The sequence below is a fragment of the Dasypus novemcinctus genome, chromosome 9, assembly GCF_030445035.2.
Source record: "Dasypus novemcinctus isolate mDasNov1 chromosome 9, mDasNov1.1.hap2, whole genome shotgun sequence".
Lineage (NCBI taxonomy): Eukaryota > Metazoa > Chordata > Mammalia > Cingulata > Dasypodidae > Dasypus > Dasypus novemcinctus.
Genome location: NC_080681.1, coordinates 124,054,621 through 124,068,002, shown reverse-complemented (window position 1 = coordinate 124,068,002; position 13,382 = coordinate 124,054,621). Strand labels below are relative to the sequence as shown.

The 13,382-nt window shown below is 60.3% G+C and overlaps 1 protein-coding gene across 3 annotated transcripts in view; it reads left to right on the top strand.

Moving 5' to 3' along the window:
• SPSB1 (splA/ryanodine receptor domain and SOCS box containing 1) overlaps positions 1-10,323 on the top strand; it is a 62,743-nt gene extending 52,420 nt beyond the window's left edge. For all 3 annotated transcript variants that reach the window (XM_058304465.2, XM_058304466.1, XM_004470599.3), the window contains exons 2-3: positions 1,648-2,490; positions 8,351-10,323. In XM_058304465.2, coding sequence (XP_058160448.1) covers positions 1,797-2,490; positions 8,351-8,478 — 822 coding nt within the window. In that variant the 5' untranslated portion in view covers positions 1,648-1,796 and the 3' untranslated portion in view covers positions 8,479-10,323. The remainder of the gene's footprint in view (positions 1-1,647; positions 2,491-8,350) is intronic.
• The last annotated feature ends 3,059 nt before the right edge of the window (positions 10,324-13,382 follow it).

Here is a 13,382-nt window from a genome sequence, read left to right as displayed (position 1 = left end):
CAGGTTTGACCCAGGAGTCCTAGCCTGTGTCTGAAAAAACGATGGTCTCAGCCGGCCAGGGAACCCTCAGTTCCACACCAGGAAAAGGGGAGCCTGAGTGCTCTGTTGCCAGAACATTCTGCCAGGAACAAGCCTCCAGGAGGCCTGGCCGCCTTGAGGACATTGTCTGGAGATCCAAGGGAGGCCCCACTGGAGATTGCGCTCCTCCTCCTGGGCCTGCGGGCCCGGCCACCGGATGGGGCGGCCAGTGCTCCGGCAAGCCCGGGACCCATGTCGGGCTGCTGGTGGGCCGTGCAGTCGGTCCCCGCCTTTCTCACCTCCGCAGGCACCTTGTCCTTGCTGCCACGGGCCGACGATGGCCCAGTGAGCAAGCTGGCAAAGCAGAGAGAAGCCCCGCAGCCCCCCCGGCCGGCTTCCCGTGTTCCCTGACTGGTCCTGGGAACAGGTGACCCGGCAGGACGCTTGCCAGCGGCCGGCTGAGCTGTCCACAGCCTGGCTCACAGTATCTGCTGTATACCCTCGTTTGGCTGCCTTTATTTATGCAGGAGCCTACGCTCCCTGTCCCCTGGGCCAAACCTCCTTCCAGAAACCAAGGAGGGCTTCGATGGCAGAAAGGTCCTTTTCTCTTGCGTGAGGCCCAGGAAACCGGAAGAGCCTGCTGCTTTCCCTGGAAACGGCAGGAGTAGCAGGGCACCAGGTTCAGTCCAAAAGCATCGGCCTGCTGCTCCCCTTCCTTGGATGTAGCCGTTTCTGGGTGCCACAAGGTGGGGGGACCGAGGCAGGTGCCGTGAGATGTGTCCCGCAGCCCCGCCTCCCTGCTCCCTTCTCAAGGATCCGGGGACCAGGAAGCCAGAGCGGAAGTGGGGTGCCTCGGGCTCACACTTCCTCCACTGGTGGGCGTCGCTACCTGAAAAGCAAAAAATGGACTGCTGGCTGGCGGGGTGGCGGGGAAATGCTGGAGTGTGTCTCAAGTCTGGGTCCAGAACCACCTGAGGACTGGGGGCTCAAGCCTCTGTGCCCCCCTGCCGGGTGAGCCCAGGGACCTCAAGGTTGGCTAGTGACCCCCCAGTCTAGGCCGGACACAGGACCTGCCTGGCAGCCGCTGAGCCAGGAGCTGCTGGGCCCTTCCTGGCCGAGGGCACAGCCCCCTAGGGAGCTTCCCACCTGCACTGGGGTCTCCTCCCCAGAGGGAACTGGGGGTGCAGCCATGAGCTGCTGCTAGTCCTGAAGGGCTTTCTCTTCCTTTCTAAACCGCAAGGCAAGGGGAGCAATCACCACCCCATTTTGACCAGGGAAGATGCCCACAGGACCCATGCCAACTTGGCCTCCTGCCCTGTGAATTCGGTGGGCGTCTGCCCCCACGTCTCAGACCAGGCACCCAATATCTTTGAGGGTAACGCCCAGCACCCGAGCCCCTATGGCCCCTTCCCTTTATGACAACACTGCCCGGGACGGGCAGACTTCATTCCGGGCCCAGGCTCCGGGGTGCCCCATCTCAGGTGTGCCGGGGGCCCCAGAACCCGGGCTGCAGGGGTGCGCTTCCGTGGCCAGCCTGTCTCTGCGGACCCTGTGCTCACAGTTAACTTTTTCCCCTCCTTCCTGCAGCCCCTGCTCACCCGGTCTCCTGTTTTTCTTTCCATCCATTAGGCAAGGCCGAATGCTCCACAACTTGAAGAGGTCTCCTAGCAACCTTCCTTAGGAATTTTGTCTGGGGCCGATTGGAAACCTGGACGAGAGGCCCCGCGATTGATGCCGCTGCCCGCGGAGCCTGGCCCACGGTGAGGCCGCTGGCGGACATGGGTCAGAAGGTCACTGGGGGGATAAAGACGGTGGACATGCGGGACCCCTCCTACCGGCCCCTGAAGCAGGAGCTGCAGGGTCTGGATTACTGCAAGCCCACCCGCCTGGACCTGCTGCTCGACATGCCCCCCGTGTCCTATGACGTCCAGCTACTGCACTCGTGGAACAACAACGACCGCTCGCTCAACGTCTTCGTGAAGGAGGACGACAAGCTCATTTTCCACCGCCACCCGGTGGCCCAGAGCACGGACGCCATTCGGGGCAAGGTGGGCTACACACGCGGGTTGCACGTGTGGCAGATCACCTGGGCCATGAGGCAGCGGGGCACGCACGCCGTGGTGGGCGTGGCCACGGCAGATGCCCCCCTGCACTCCGTCGGGTACACGACCCTTGTGGGAAACAACCATGAGTCCTGGGGCTGGGATTTGGGGCGGAACCGGCTCTACCACGACGGCAAAAACCAGCCCAGCCAGACGTACCCCGCTTTTCTGGAGCCGGATGAGACGTTCATCGTCCCTGACTCCTTCCTGGTGGCCCTGGACATGGACGATGGGACACTGAGCTTCATTGTGGATGGACAGTATATGGGAGTGGCATTCCGGGGACTCAAGGGCAAAAAACTGTATCCAGTCGTGAGCGCTGTCTGGGGCCACTGTGAGATCCGCATGCGCTACTTGAACGGACTCGACCGTAAGTGTCTGCTCTGTGTGTCCCCAAGGTGGATAGATGGATGATGGGTGGATGGGTGGATGGATGAGTGATGGGTGGGTTAATGATGATGGATAGATGGGTGGCTAGATGGATAGATGGATGGGTGGGTGAGTGGATGGATGGATGGGTGGGTGGATGGGTGGATGATGGATGGGTGGATAGGTGGCTAGATGAATGGATGATGGATGGGTGGATGGGTGGATGGATGGCTGGCTGGATGGATGGGTGATGGATAGGTTAATGATGATGGATAGATGGATGGGTGGATGAGTAGATGGGTGGGTGGATGGGTGGATGATGATGGATGAGTGGATAGATGGCTGGATGAATGGATGATGGATGGGTATTTGAATGGATGGATGGATGAGTGGATGGATGGGTGGATAGCTGGCTGGATGAATGGATGATGGATGGGTAGATGAGTGGATGGATGGATGAGTGGATGGATGGGTAGATGGATGGGTGGATGGATAGGTGGATGAATGGATGGATGGGTGGATAGATGGCTGGATGAATGGATGATGGATAGGTAGATGAGTGGATGGATGGGTGAATGAGTGGATGTGTGGATGGGTGAATGGGTGGATGGATGGGTGGATGAATGGATGATGGATAGATGGGTGGATGAGTAGATATGTGGATGGGTGAACGGGTAGATGATGGATGGGTGGATGATGGATGGGTGGATGAATGGTTGATGGATGGATGGATAAATAGTCTTTACAGAGCTATTATCAGTAGCCTGCTTATAATTGAGCCCAGGGTTTGCGACCTTGGGGGTACCAGGGCCCTCGGGGTTCCTTGCCATGCCCACTTCCCATACGTGACAGCTCATGGCCTCACTCACTCATTGGACTGGTTTGGGTCCTTCTGCCTGGGCTGGAGGTTTCTGAGTGGGCTCCTCTGGGGCATGGCTCCCCGAGAAGGGCTTGTTCAGTCACGACAGGGGAGGCTTTGGCAGAGGACACCTGAGCTAGAAACACACCGAGCCTCAGCACCCTTTCCACGTGTCCCTGTGGGAAAGGGAGTGGCCTTTCAGACTGTGTGTGATGATAGCCCACATGCCAACACTGGCTTGGTTTGGGGAGGTAGGGAGCGCTGCAGCTGGGCAGCCGAGTGCCTGCAGTGGCAGGAGGTCCCAGTGTTCAGGAACCTTCCACCCCTGTGGTTGGCCCTCCTTCCAGCTAGAGCCAGGCACCTGTTCTGCTTGGCCCAGGGAGCTCCCTCCAGCCCTGAGCTCTGTAAGGGGCAGGTTTGGCCTGGCGCTCCTGAGCCCTAACCTCACCCTGCAGGCCAGGTGAGTGGCGGGTGAGGTCTCCGACCCCCACCTGTGGACAGGTGCTCTGTCCCAGAGTCTCCCAACCCTCAGGTTTCCACATGGCTCCTCCTCCTCGCTGTGGAAGATACTGGAAGAGGAATCCCTGAGGGCGGTCAGGTGGGAGCCGTCCCTCCCTCCTTCCCTGTCCCCGTTAATGACGGTGACCCACGTCCTGGCAGACAGCCGTGGCACAGGTTCCAGGGCTTGCCCCGTCCGGGCTGCACCGGCTCAGCCCACCTCCCCTGGCGGAGGTCCTGAGCAGAGGTGAGGACGCGTGAGCCCGGAGGCCACATCCCTGAGGAAGTAACCGCAGAGCTGGGTTAGGGAACCAGCCTGGCGGGTTCTGTGAAACCAAGGAGTGGCACTAATTCGCCAGCCGCCGCCCGGGGATGGGCGCGTTACTCGGTCAGAGGGACAGATGGCAGATTTGCTGGGCAGCGAAGCTCTTGGTGCCCAGGAGAAGAAACAGCTCTGTGAGCGGCTGCCGTTCCTTTAGACCCCTCCTGCCCAGAACACGGACCCCGTGATGGCTGGGTGGGGACCGGTGCCTCCGGCCGCACTCAGCCGGGATGGGACTGCAGCAGGACGAGGCCGCGGTGTGTGCCCTGGGAGTAGCGGAAGGCCCTGTGTAGGCCGGCACCTGGGGGGCACTTTGACCAGAGTGGCTTTGACTGGCGTCCCAGTGAGAGGCAAGGGGTGTTGGGCCAGGGTGGTGAGAGGTGGTCAGATTTGGTGTCTATTTGGAAGGCGCCCTTCGGTGGACGGCACAGAGGTGAGACGGGAGGCGTCAAGGGGGCTCTGGGGTGCTTGTCCTGGGCAGGAGGGAAGATGGAGCTACCGGGGCCACAGCAGGGAGGCCTGGGCATGCCAGCGTTTAGAGGCTGGTGGGGAGGACAGGGCAGGGAAGTGACCGGTGACTGGTGGGGTCCAGGAGAGGTGGCGGCTTGCAAGCCAAGGGAAGAGGGCACTTTGAGAAGGAAGGTGTGACACCAGGTCATGTATGCGGAGGGCACAGTGGCCTTCTATGGTCACAGGGGGCCCCTGTGACCAGAGCCACTGGGGGGAGTGGGGCCCGATGGCCAGGGGGGTGGGGCAGCTGACTCGGACCGTCCCCACGAGGCCCGCGGCCACCTGACGCAGGCCCAGGACAGACGGAGCCCAGCACTTCCTCTCACTCCCCCGTGGGAGGAGGGGCACTCGTGGGGATGGGGACATCGAAGCCGTCTCAGGCCCCAGCCCCTACCCCCCCCCCCCCGCCCAGGCCTGTGGCTGGGTCCAGCCCTCAGCACGGGGTGTGGGCTGGGGTGCGGCAGGGTGCTTTGTTCTCCCAGCCCGCCGCCCCTCAGTCTCTCCTGCGTGCCAGGCAGGCCCTCCCGGCAGAGGGCCGCTCAGGGGTGACGAGTGAGTTCTTGGGGGGCCCAGCCCTATGCCCCGCATGGCCTCCCACGCACTCGGACGAGAGGCCGCCTCCCTCTGAATCAGCATCTTCCCCACGTTTGGCATTTGAAACCTCCCGTTCCTGCTCCCGGACGCGCTGGGTGTGTGGTATCAGGGTCGACGGTTTGCCCCCAGTTCTTTTCCTCGGTTCTTTCGACTTTGGGGCTCCTCCCGGCCTCCTACAGCAGCTCCTTCCCCTGCCACGTTCTGACCGGGCTCTCGGGGGGCCTCCTTGCGGGGGGGGGACACTGGCGACCCCCCATCCTGCTAGGGGCTCCCTTCTGGTGGTGAGAGGTGATGGGGAGCACAAAATTTTTCTAGACCCTCTACCCCCAGAAAGACTAGTCATAGGAGGACAGACACCCAGAGGTGGGAGGCCCACCCCCCCAGCAGATGTCAGGCGCCCTCCTGGTTGGTGAGAACCGAGGGGTCCTTTGTAGTGAGAACTGCTTAGGGTGACGGGAAAGCACAGGCCACGTCCCAGGGAGGGCTGTCCACCACTCTCTAGAACCCATTCCACGGAATTTCACCGCAAGCCGCTTGTGGGCGTAAGCCATGACGACACGACAACCCGCGCGGAGGTCCCCGAGTCAGGGACGTTTCCTGATGCAAGCCATTTGACCTTTGACCCACCGGCACAGCTCTGTGCCCTCAGGAGGCTGGAGTAGGCCCGAATCTTGCCGAGGACGGCGAGGGGTCACGGACTGGGTGCTGGGCAGCAGGTGCTGCCGTTTCTCAGACATGTGGGAGGCAGCTCTTCCCCTTCCTCCCCCGGCTGCCCCATAAATAGCTCCTGATTCACTTCCTGATTCTGCCCAGCTCTCAGGGTCACCCTCTCATTCATATAAATTATGTAAATGAGCCAGTGCCTAAGCGTCCCTGGAGGTTGGCGCAGAGGCCTGCGGCCCCCGTCATCCATTCACGGGCCGGTCAGCGCGAACGAACTCTGTCTTTTCTGCTTAGAAACTTCCTAGGTGGGCTTTCCGGGGGATCCTTGGTTTGTCCACAGTGCTGGGTCCTTGTGGCCCCCAGACCGAGGCCGGGACGCCGCCCCCTGGTCTCCACGGCTCATCCGTAACCTGGGCTCTTCGGTCGTGGCGTGCGAAGGAGATTAGCCCAACTACAAAGTCTAAGGGGCAGTGCCCCCCAAGACAGCCCTCCCCTCAGATTCCAGACTCACGTTTGGGGATCCTCACAACCTGTGAATCCTGACTGCGAGAAGCAGCACCCTGGAGTGGCTGCTGATTTAGTCCCCCAGCCCTGCTAGGCATTGCCACCTGGTTGGCACCATCATTGAGTCTTAAAAGGCTGGTCCACCACCCTGTCCATCCAGCTGCTTCAGGGTGATGGGAACATGGCAAGGCCGGTGACCTCCATGGGCGGGTGGCTCCTCCCACACTTCGTTTGCTGTGAAGTGGGCTCCCGGGTCAGAAGCGATGCTGTGGCGTGCAGTGAAACAGGAGCTTTAGCAGGTATTCTGTAAGTCTGCGGGTGGTAGTCTTGGCAGAAGGATTTTCTGACCTCAGGATCTCAGCCAGGCAGACCCGGGGCGGGGCATTTGGTCTGGTCTCTTTGTCCTACAGATGGGGAAACTGAGGCCCAGGTAGAGGAAATGATCTGCTCGAGGCTCGGCGGCGGTGCGGGGTGGCACTGGGGTGAGGCGTCGAGTCTGGGGCCTGGGGAAGGACACCTATGCAGAGGGACCCCCGAGGCTTGGCCAGCAGGGCGTGGGACGGGGCCTGCTCAGCTTGGGGTTTAAGGACTCCCTGACCCTCGAGGACATGGACGGTCATTTAGCTCATCCTCCTGCCTCCCTGAATCAGCGGACGGAGTCTGGAGAGGACCCCTTTCCAAAGCCTTCCCCTGAACATGTCAGCCGTCGCATCTCCTCCACGCTGGCGGTCGCTGCCTGCAGGGAGAGGAGGAGCAGGTGCCCGTCGTCTTTTAGAACCTGGCCTTTAGTAAGCACCTTCTCCAGGCTGAGAGTGGGTCTTGCTCTCAACAGCATTACCGAGACGTTGTATACGGTCCCGTGGTCGCTGGTGTTTTCAGTCCCACTGCCACCTTGCTTAGTCTGAGAACTTTTCATCACCCCAGTAAGAACTCCGCCCCCCACCGTGAGCAGCCACCCCCGTTTCCCCACCCCCACCCCCAGGCCTAAGATTTGGTCTAATTTAGCTAGTTTTCTTGTTGATTTTATTAATAATATTCTGGGGCACTTTGGTGAATATTACAGAGCTTCAATCCATGCTTTATTGGTGGAGTGGGGTCTAAGGGCAGGGCTGGTGGTGGTTTGATTTGGTTTCAGTTTTTTGGTCTGACATTATTTTGCTGCACAAAGGCGTCTCAAGGTCACGGGTGAAGCCGAGCTCCCTCCATGTGGGCTCACTTCATATCCAGAGTGTGTGTGGGGGTCCCCCAAGTGTTCCAGGTGTGCTCACCTGGGCCTGCTTATGGGGCAGGAGAGCAGCTGAGGGGCCACTCGGGGGAGGCGGGGGGAGCACGGCTAGCCATGCCCCGGCAGCGCCTTGGGGTGCTCAGAAGTCTCAAGGAGGTCTTCTTGGCCCTCCTTTTGGAGCCAAGTCTGTCTGGGACCAGTGGGAACAGAGCCAGCCTCTGAGAAGGCGGAGCCCCGGGGGCGCCCCTGCCACAGAGTGGCCTGTGGGAGAGAGGCTGCAGCCAGGAGGGGTTCCGATCCCGGTCCCTGGGGCAGCTGGCCACGAGAGCCGGGCCCCAGGCCTCCTGGCTATGAGACCCCCAGCACTGCCTGGAGCATTGGAGGGTCCTGGTGGCCCTCTGCTTAGCTCCGCCTGGCCCACAGAAGCACTGGGTCCTGGGCTTTCTCCCATGGGCTGGTCGCTGCCAAGCCGTGGGTCGGACTGGCCCAGGACCACCCCCCCACCCGCTCTGCCACCCATTATGTGTGACTTGGGGCATAAGTCTCTTAACATGTCCACGGTAGCTCAGTTTGGGGTGACTGTGAGTATTGCAGTGTGGTCAGTATTGCTCATCCCGAAACCATCCGGGCCGTGCAGCTGAGCCAGGCGAGCTGACATTCTCTCTGTCTTTCCTCGGTTTCCCCAGCTGAGCCGCTGCCGCTCATGGATCTCTGCCGCCGCTCTGTGCGCCTGGCCCTGGGGAAGGAGCGCCTCGGGGAGATCCACACACTGCCGCTGCCGGCCGCCCTCAAGGCCTACCTCCTCTACCAGTGACGCCCGCCTCCACCGCCTGGTGCCAACTCACGCGCTGCCCGCCGCCGGGGCCGCCCGCCGCTGCCTGTGCCCTGGACTGGTGCCCGCGGCTATGGGCGGAGAGCCCTGCTCCTCCTCTCCGTCCCTCCCTGTTGTACGCGGACCCATCCGGACAGTCTCCTCCGCCCCTTCCCAACATTGGCAGAAGGCGGCACCCCTGCCGTATCACATCCCCCTTTTTAAAAGATTACAGAATAAACCCCTCCAGAGTCTACACCGAGCTCTGATCTGCTCTCGGGGTGCGATGGGGAGCCCCCTATCCCTGCCAGGAGAAGGCTGCAGCCACCTAGAGGTGCTGGGGCGGTCGGGCTGGCAGGGAGCACCACGGCACCTGAAGCAGAAACCCCGTACCCCTAAAGGGTGCTGAGAAGAGGCTGCCACCCGGCAGCGGGTGTCCAACCTGGCAGGGGCCATGCCGCAGCTGGTGGAGCTCAGGACATCGGAGTGCACGATGGACACCAGGCAGAGGCCGAGCCCGGACGTTCCACAAGCAGATGAACCCCCAGCGCCGGTCCCGGCCGCTGCTGCCCCTGGACCCGTATTTATTCTTTTAACAATAACGAAAGCCATTTATTTATTCCATTTAGAAGGGAAACCTGGTGTCATTCACCTCTCTCCAGAGTGTGCGGTTGTTTTTCTCCCCGCCGCCCCCTCCCCAGGGTGCGCGTTCCCATCCTCCCTCGTCCGTCTCTGCCATGTGTGCATGCGACCACAGGTGCAAAGGTGTCCCCGTTTGAGTCCCTTGCCCTGCCGTTTCCAGGGGGCTCGCTCGGAGTTCCTGGTGGGCCCCTCGCATCGCATGCAATATGAGAGTCTTAGGGTGCTCTCGGGCCCAGCGGCGGTTCCCGGGCCTCCCCAGGCAGCTGCTTGCCCCCCGACTCATGGACCTTTGCGCATGATTGGATTTCTTACATCTTCTGTGCATTTTCTGGTTCCAGTCTGGTTTTGCTCTTCTGGCTGAAATTTCCCATGCACATCCTCAGAGCCTCTGGCCTCCTCCCGGGGTCACCAGAGCTAAGAGGGGACAGGGAGGGGACCCCAAGGCCTGAGAAGTCCCAATGGCAGAGGCAGGAGCCCCTTCCTTGTGGCACCCGTGCCTGGGCTCCGGGCCAAACACGAACCTCTCAGAGCCTCCCCGGGGCAGGGGGTGGGGGGTGGGAGCGGGTCGTGCAGGAGAGGGACCCCGGGCCCCCCCACGTAGCAGGCCCCGGCCCCGCACATGCCGCCCCTTAGTTTGATCTCAGTGTCAGCTCCCTCGGAACCCGCCGTCGGCTTATTTCTGTACAGGTACAATAGATGACTTTATTTGTTTAAAATCTTTAATATATATCCATATATATTTGTAAGAATGATGTTTTCAACAGCTGCTGTAGGGTACCTTTCAAAAGAAATCTTCCAGTGTCGTGCATTTTCTAATGCACGAAATCGGTGCCAACTCTGGGTGAGGAGTGTAAATTACCCCCTTATTATTCTGAGGTTTGCTTTGTTTTGTTTTTCCAAGGGGGGTGTCCTCACCTGTAAGACTTGCAAAGACTTCCCCTCCCTCCTGTTTCAGTCAATGTTGTACACGAGAGAATTGAACTTGTACAGATCTCAGTTGATTGGACGCGGCCGTCGCCCCCAGAGGTTGAATGAATCTTTGGCATCTCTCTGCACCCCCGACTCCCCAGGACCCTCAGCCCACCCCCCCCCATTCTTTTCTACCAGCCCAAAGCCTTTTTGGCTTGTACAGTTTTGAAACTCCTGTTCCATTTTATGATCGTTGGTAATACTCAGTAACCTAATAAAGGAAAGTTTCTTAACGTACTAAGCCCATTCGCAGTCTCCTTTGTGCCTGCGGGGGGCGGGGGCGCTTGACTGGTCCCTCTGGGTCCGGCTGGCTCCGCCACACCCACTTTTTCAGCAGATGATGAGCCTTTGGCAGAGGGAGGGATGCAGGCTGGAGCTCCAGACAGAGGAGAACCCCAGAAGCGGCTTCTAGAACACCCGGCCCCTGTCCTGAAGTTCCCAGACCTGGCAGCCAGGACCTTGGAACTCGCTGAGCCCAAGCAAAGGGGATTCTAAAGCATAACCAGAGCCTCTGCCCCATTCACATCGTCAGCTGGGATGAGGGCGTGCGTCAGCCGGGGGTGGGGGGATGGTCCTTGGAGTCCCGGAGGCTTGGCTATCAGAGCCTGTCCGTCCGTCCCTGAGTGCCCGGAGCTGCCCGAGTGAGCCCGCCTCGCCGGTGGCCGTGGCAGGGCCCAGCCTGAGCAGGGAGGACGGGAAATGCTGGCTTGTTGGGAGGGCTGGGGAGCAAAGCCTCCTGATAAAGTGAGCAGTCGAGAATTTTACTAGATGTTGATCACATGCCGATGACTAGTTTCCAAAGCATTAGCCAGAGTGAGCGCCCTCGGCCCGCTGCGGGGACTTTTCACTCTAAAGGCATGTCGGGCGGGGCCGAGCCGTGCTGTGAAGACTGTCCTGGGCTGAGATCCAAGACCACGGGACCAAGGTCCAGGTCCCTTTTTCTGAGACCCTCCAGGCAGCTTCCCTAGATCTCCTGCATCAGCATCACCAGGCAGTGTTTCAAATGCAGATTCCAGGGCCCTGCCCGAGATGGACTAATGTGATGTTTCAGGGGCCAGGCCCCGGGAATCTGCATTTCTCCAGCCCTGCCTCCCTAGGTGACTGTGCCTCAGAGAGTGTGGAGACCACTTCTTTGCACTGTGTCACCTCCTTCTCTCGCAAAGTTGCTGGATAAAAGGAAATTATTTCAGCAGGTTAGTCCAGTGGTGAGTGCAAGGGCTCCCCCAAGTCAGACCCGGGTTCAAAAACCGGCTCTGATGCCCGCTAGCTTTGTGACTTTGGTCGAGCCCCCGTAAAGTGGCAGTCATTCGGTGCTTCTCTCATGGGAGGGTAGCCAGGGTGAGATGAGGCTCTTATTAGCACAGGGTCCAACACATTGGCAAGGGTGCAAACATGTTTAAAAGGCTCACACGTTTCTGTTCTGGAAAATGGCAGTTCCCTGGAATTTGTCTTTGAGAACGAACCAGACAGCCCTACACCAGCGTCCTGATAAATGCGCTTTCTTCGCGGGTGAAGCCTCCAAAGATCAAGGTGGATTTGGGAGAAAGGGACCCCCAGACGCCTCCCTTGGGCACCCCCGGGGCTGGCGGTCGAAGGAAAGGGGTGGTTGAGAATTATTTTTAGGTTGGAGTTCATGTCTGGGTTGCAGTTGGAACTCCGGCTGCCTTTGAAGGGGGTGGCAGGGGGAAGAGGGGGTCAGGCGGTGGGGGGAGCTGGAGAGAGACGCAGGGAAAACAAGGGCCTTTGTGCTGCCCAGAGACTTGGGGGGGGGGGCAGGGGTCCGCGCTGACGGAGCTGCAGCAATCAATCCGTCTGCGTGGACTTGGCCCGTGGCTGGTAATTAATAGCCCGCCTTCAGCAGGTAGCAGCCTCGGGGCTTGGCTCCCTCCGGCTCCCGCACACGGCTTGCCTCCCCCGCCGCCCTTCCTCCCCTCCTCTGCGAGATGAGGAATGTGGACTTGACTGAACCATAAACTAGGCTGGGGCAGCTGGGGAGGGGGCCGAAGACAGAGCAATTAGTTCATGCTCCAGTCCAGACACCCAAACATGGTTGGATTCCAGCTGCAAAGAATATTTGAAATAAATGAGCTGCCTGGGGCCAGGAGTTTGCTGTGTTTTCTGTACGGGGCCATGGCAACCGGGGAGGAAATCATGAGCCGGGGATCAGGCTCTAGAATCAACAAAGGATGCCCTGCCCCAGCAAGCCCTGGTCAAGCCGCTCAGGCTCTCCTAGGGTTTCTCGGGGCTGCTGGCAGGCGGCAACGGCCCAGCCCGGGACCTTCCGTGTCCTCTATTGGACACTGATCTTTTTTTTCTTTTCTTTTTTTTTTTTTTTTTAGAAGAGAAAGCTTTACTGGAATCTTTTATTCCCGGGCAGGAGAGCAGCTGCTGCTGTCGCTGCCGGTCTGATAAGGATTTTCCTGGGCAGGGGGAATGTTCTTGGGGGAAGAGCACAGGCCAAGGGCCACTGGCTGGACGGAAGGTGGCCCTGACCTTGGCCCTGGCTCTGGCTTCCTGCGCAGCCCCGGCCACCGCACCTTCGGGGTGTGTTCAGTGAGTGGAAAGAGCAAAGATCTCCCCCAGCTGCCTGCCCCCCAAGCACTCAGGAGGGTGGGCCTGCGGCGGACCCCAAGGGGGCTTCTCGGCGTGCTTGGGGGTCCGGAGCTGGTTTGAATCTTGGCCTGATGTTCACTGATGCCTCCTGCATTCGAGTCCTCCGAACTTGGGAAAAAACAAACGCCCAGAAATCCTGAAGCAATCAGTGGGGCCTGGGAATCTGCCTCTTGGAACACCCCTAGATGGGGCTGGTGTTTGGGGGCCATTGCCCCTGGGGTCCCTGGGGCCCCCAGAATTATATGCAGAGTTGTACCCATTCGGACCCGCAGGTTTTTCCCCACGGCCCTTCGATGTCCTGCAAGAGAGGTTTGGAGCACTGGCATAAAAGGTTCCGTGGGAATGTTGACATGGTAGAGGAGAAGGGGCTCCCCTGCCACACCCACCCAGTTCTAGCTGCTCTGTGCCTCCGACCCTGAGTGAGCACTGCCTTGCCAGCACCCCATCCTAGCACAGAAGGAATGCGCAAGGCGGGAGCCCAAGGGGAAGTGCTAGAGTGGACCCAAGGAAACGAGTCCCGGGACGCTGAGCCGGGAGCTCGGTGACCCCCCGGGTCTCCCTGCTGTCGCTCAGGCAAGCGCCCTGTTCCTGAGTGTCTCCCACAGCCTCCGCATGGCCTGCTGGGACAGGGTGCCCCCCAGGGCCACGTCTCTCTGCGGAGCTCGTCTCCTTCCATCTCTCTG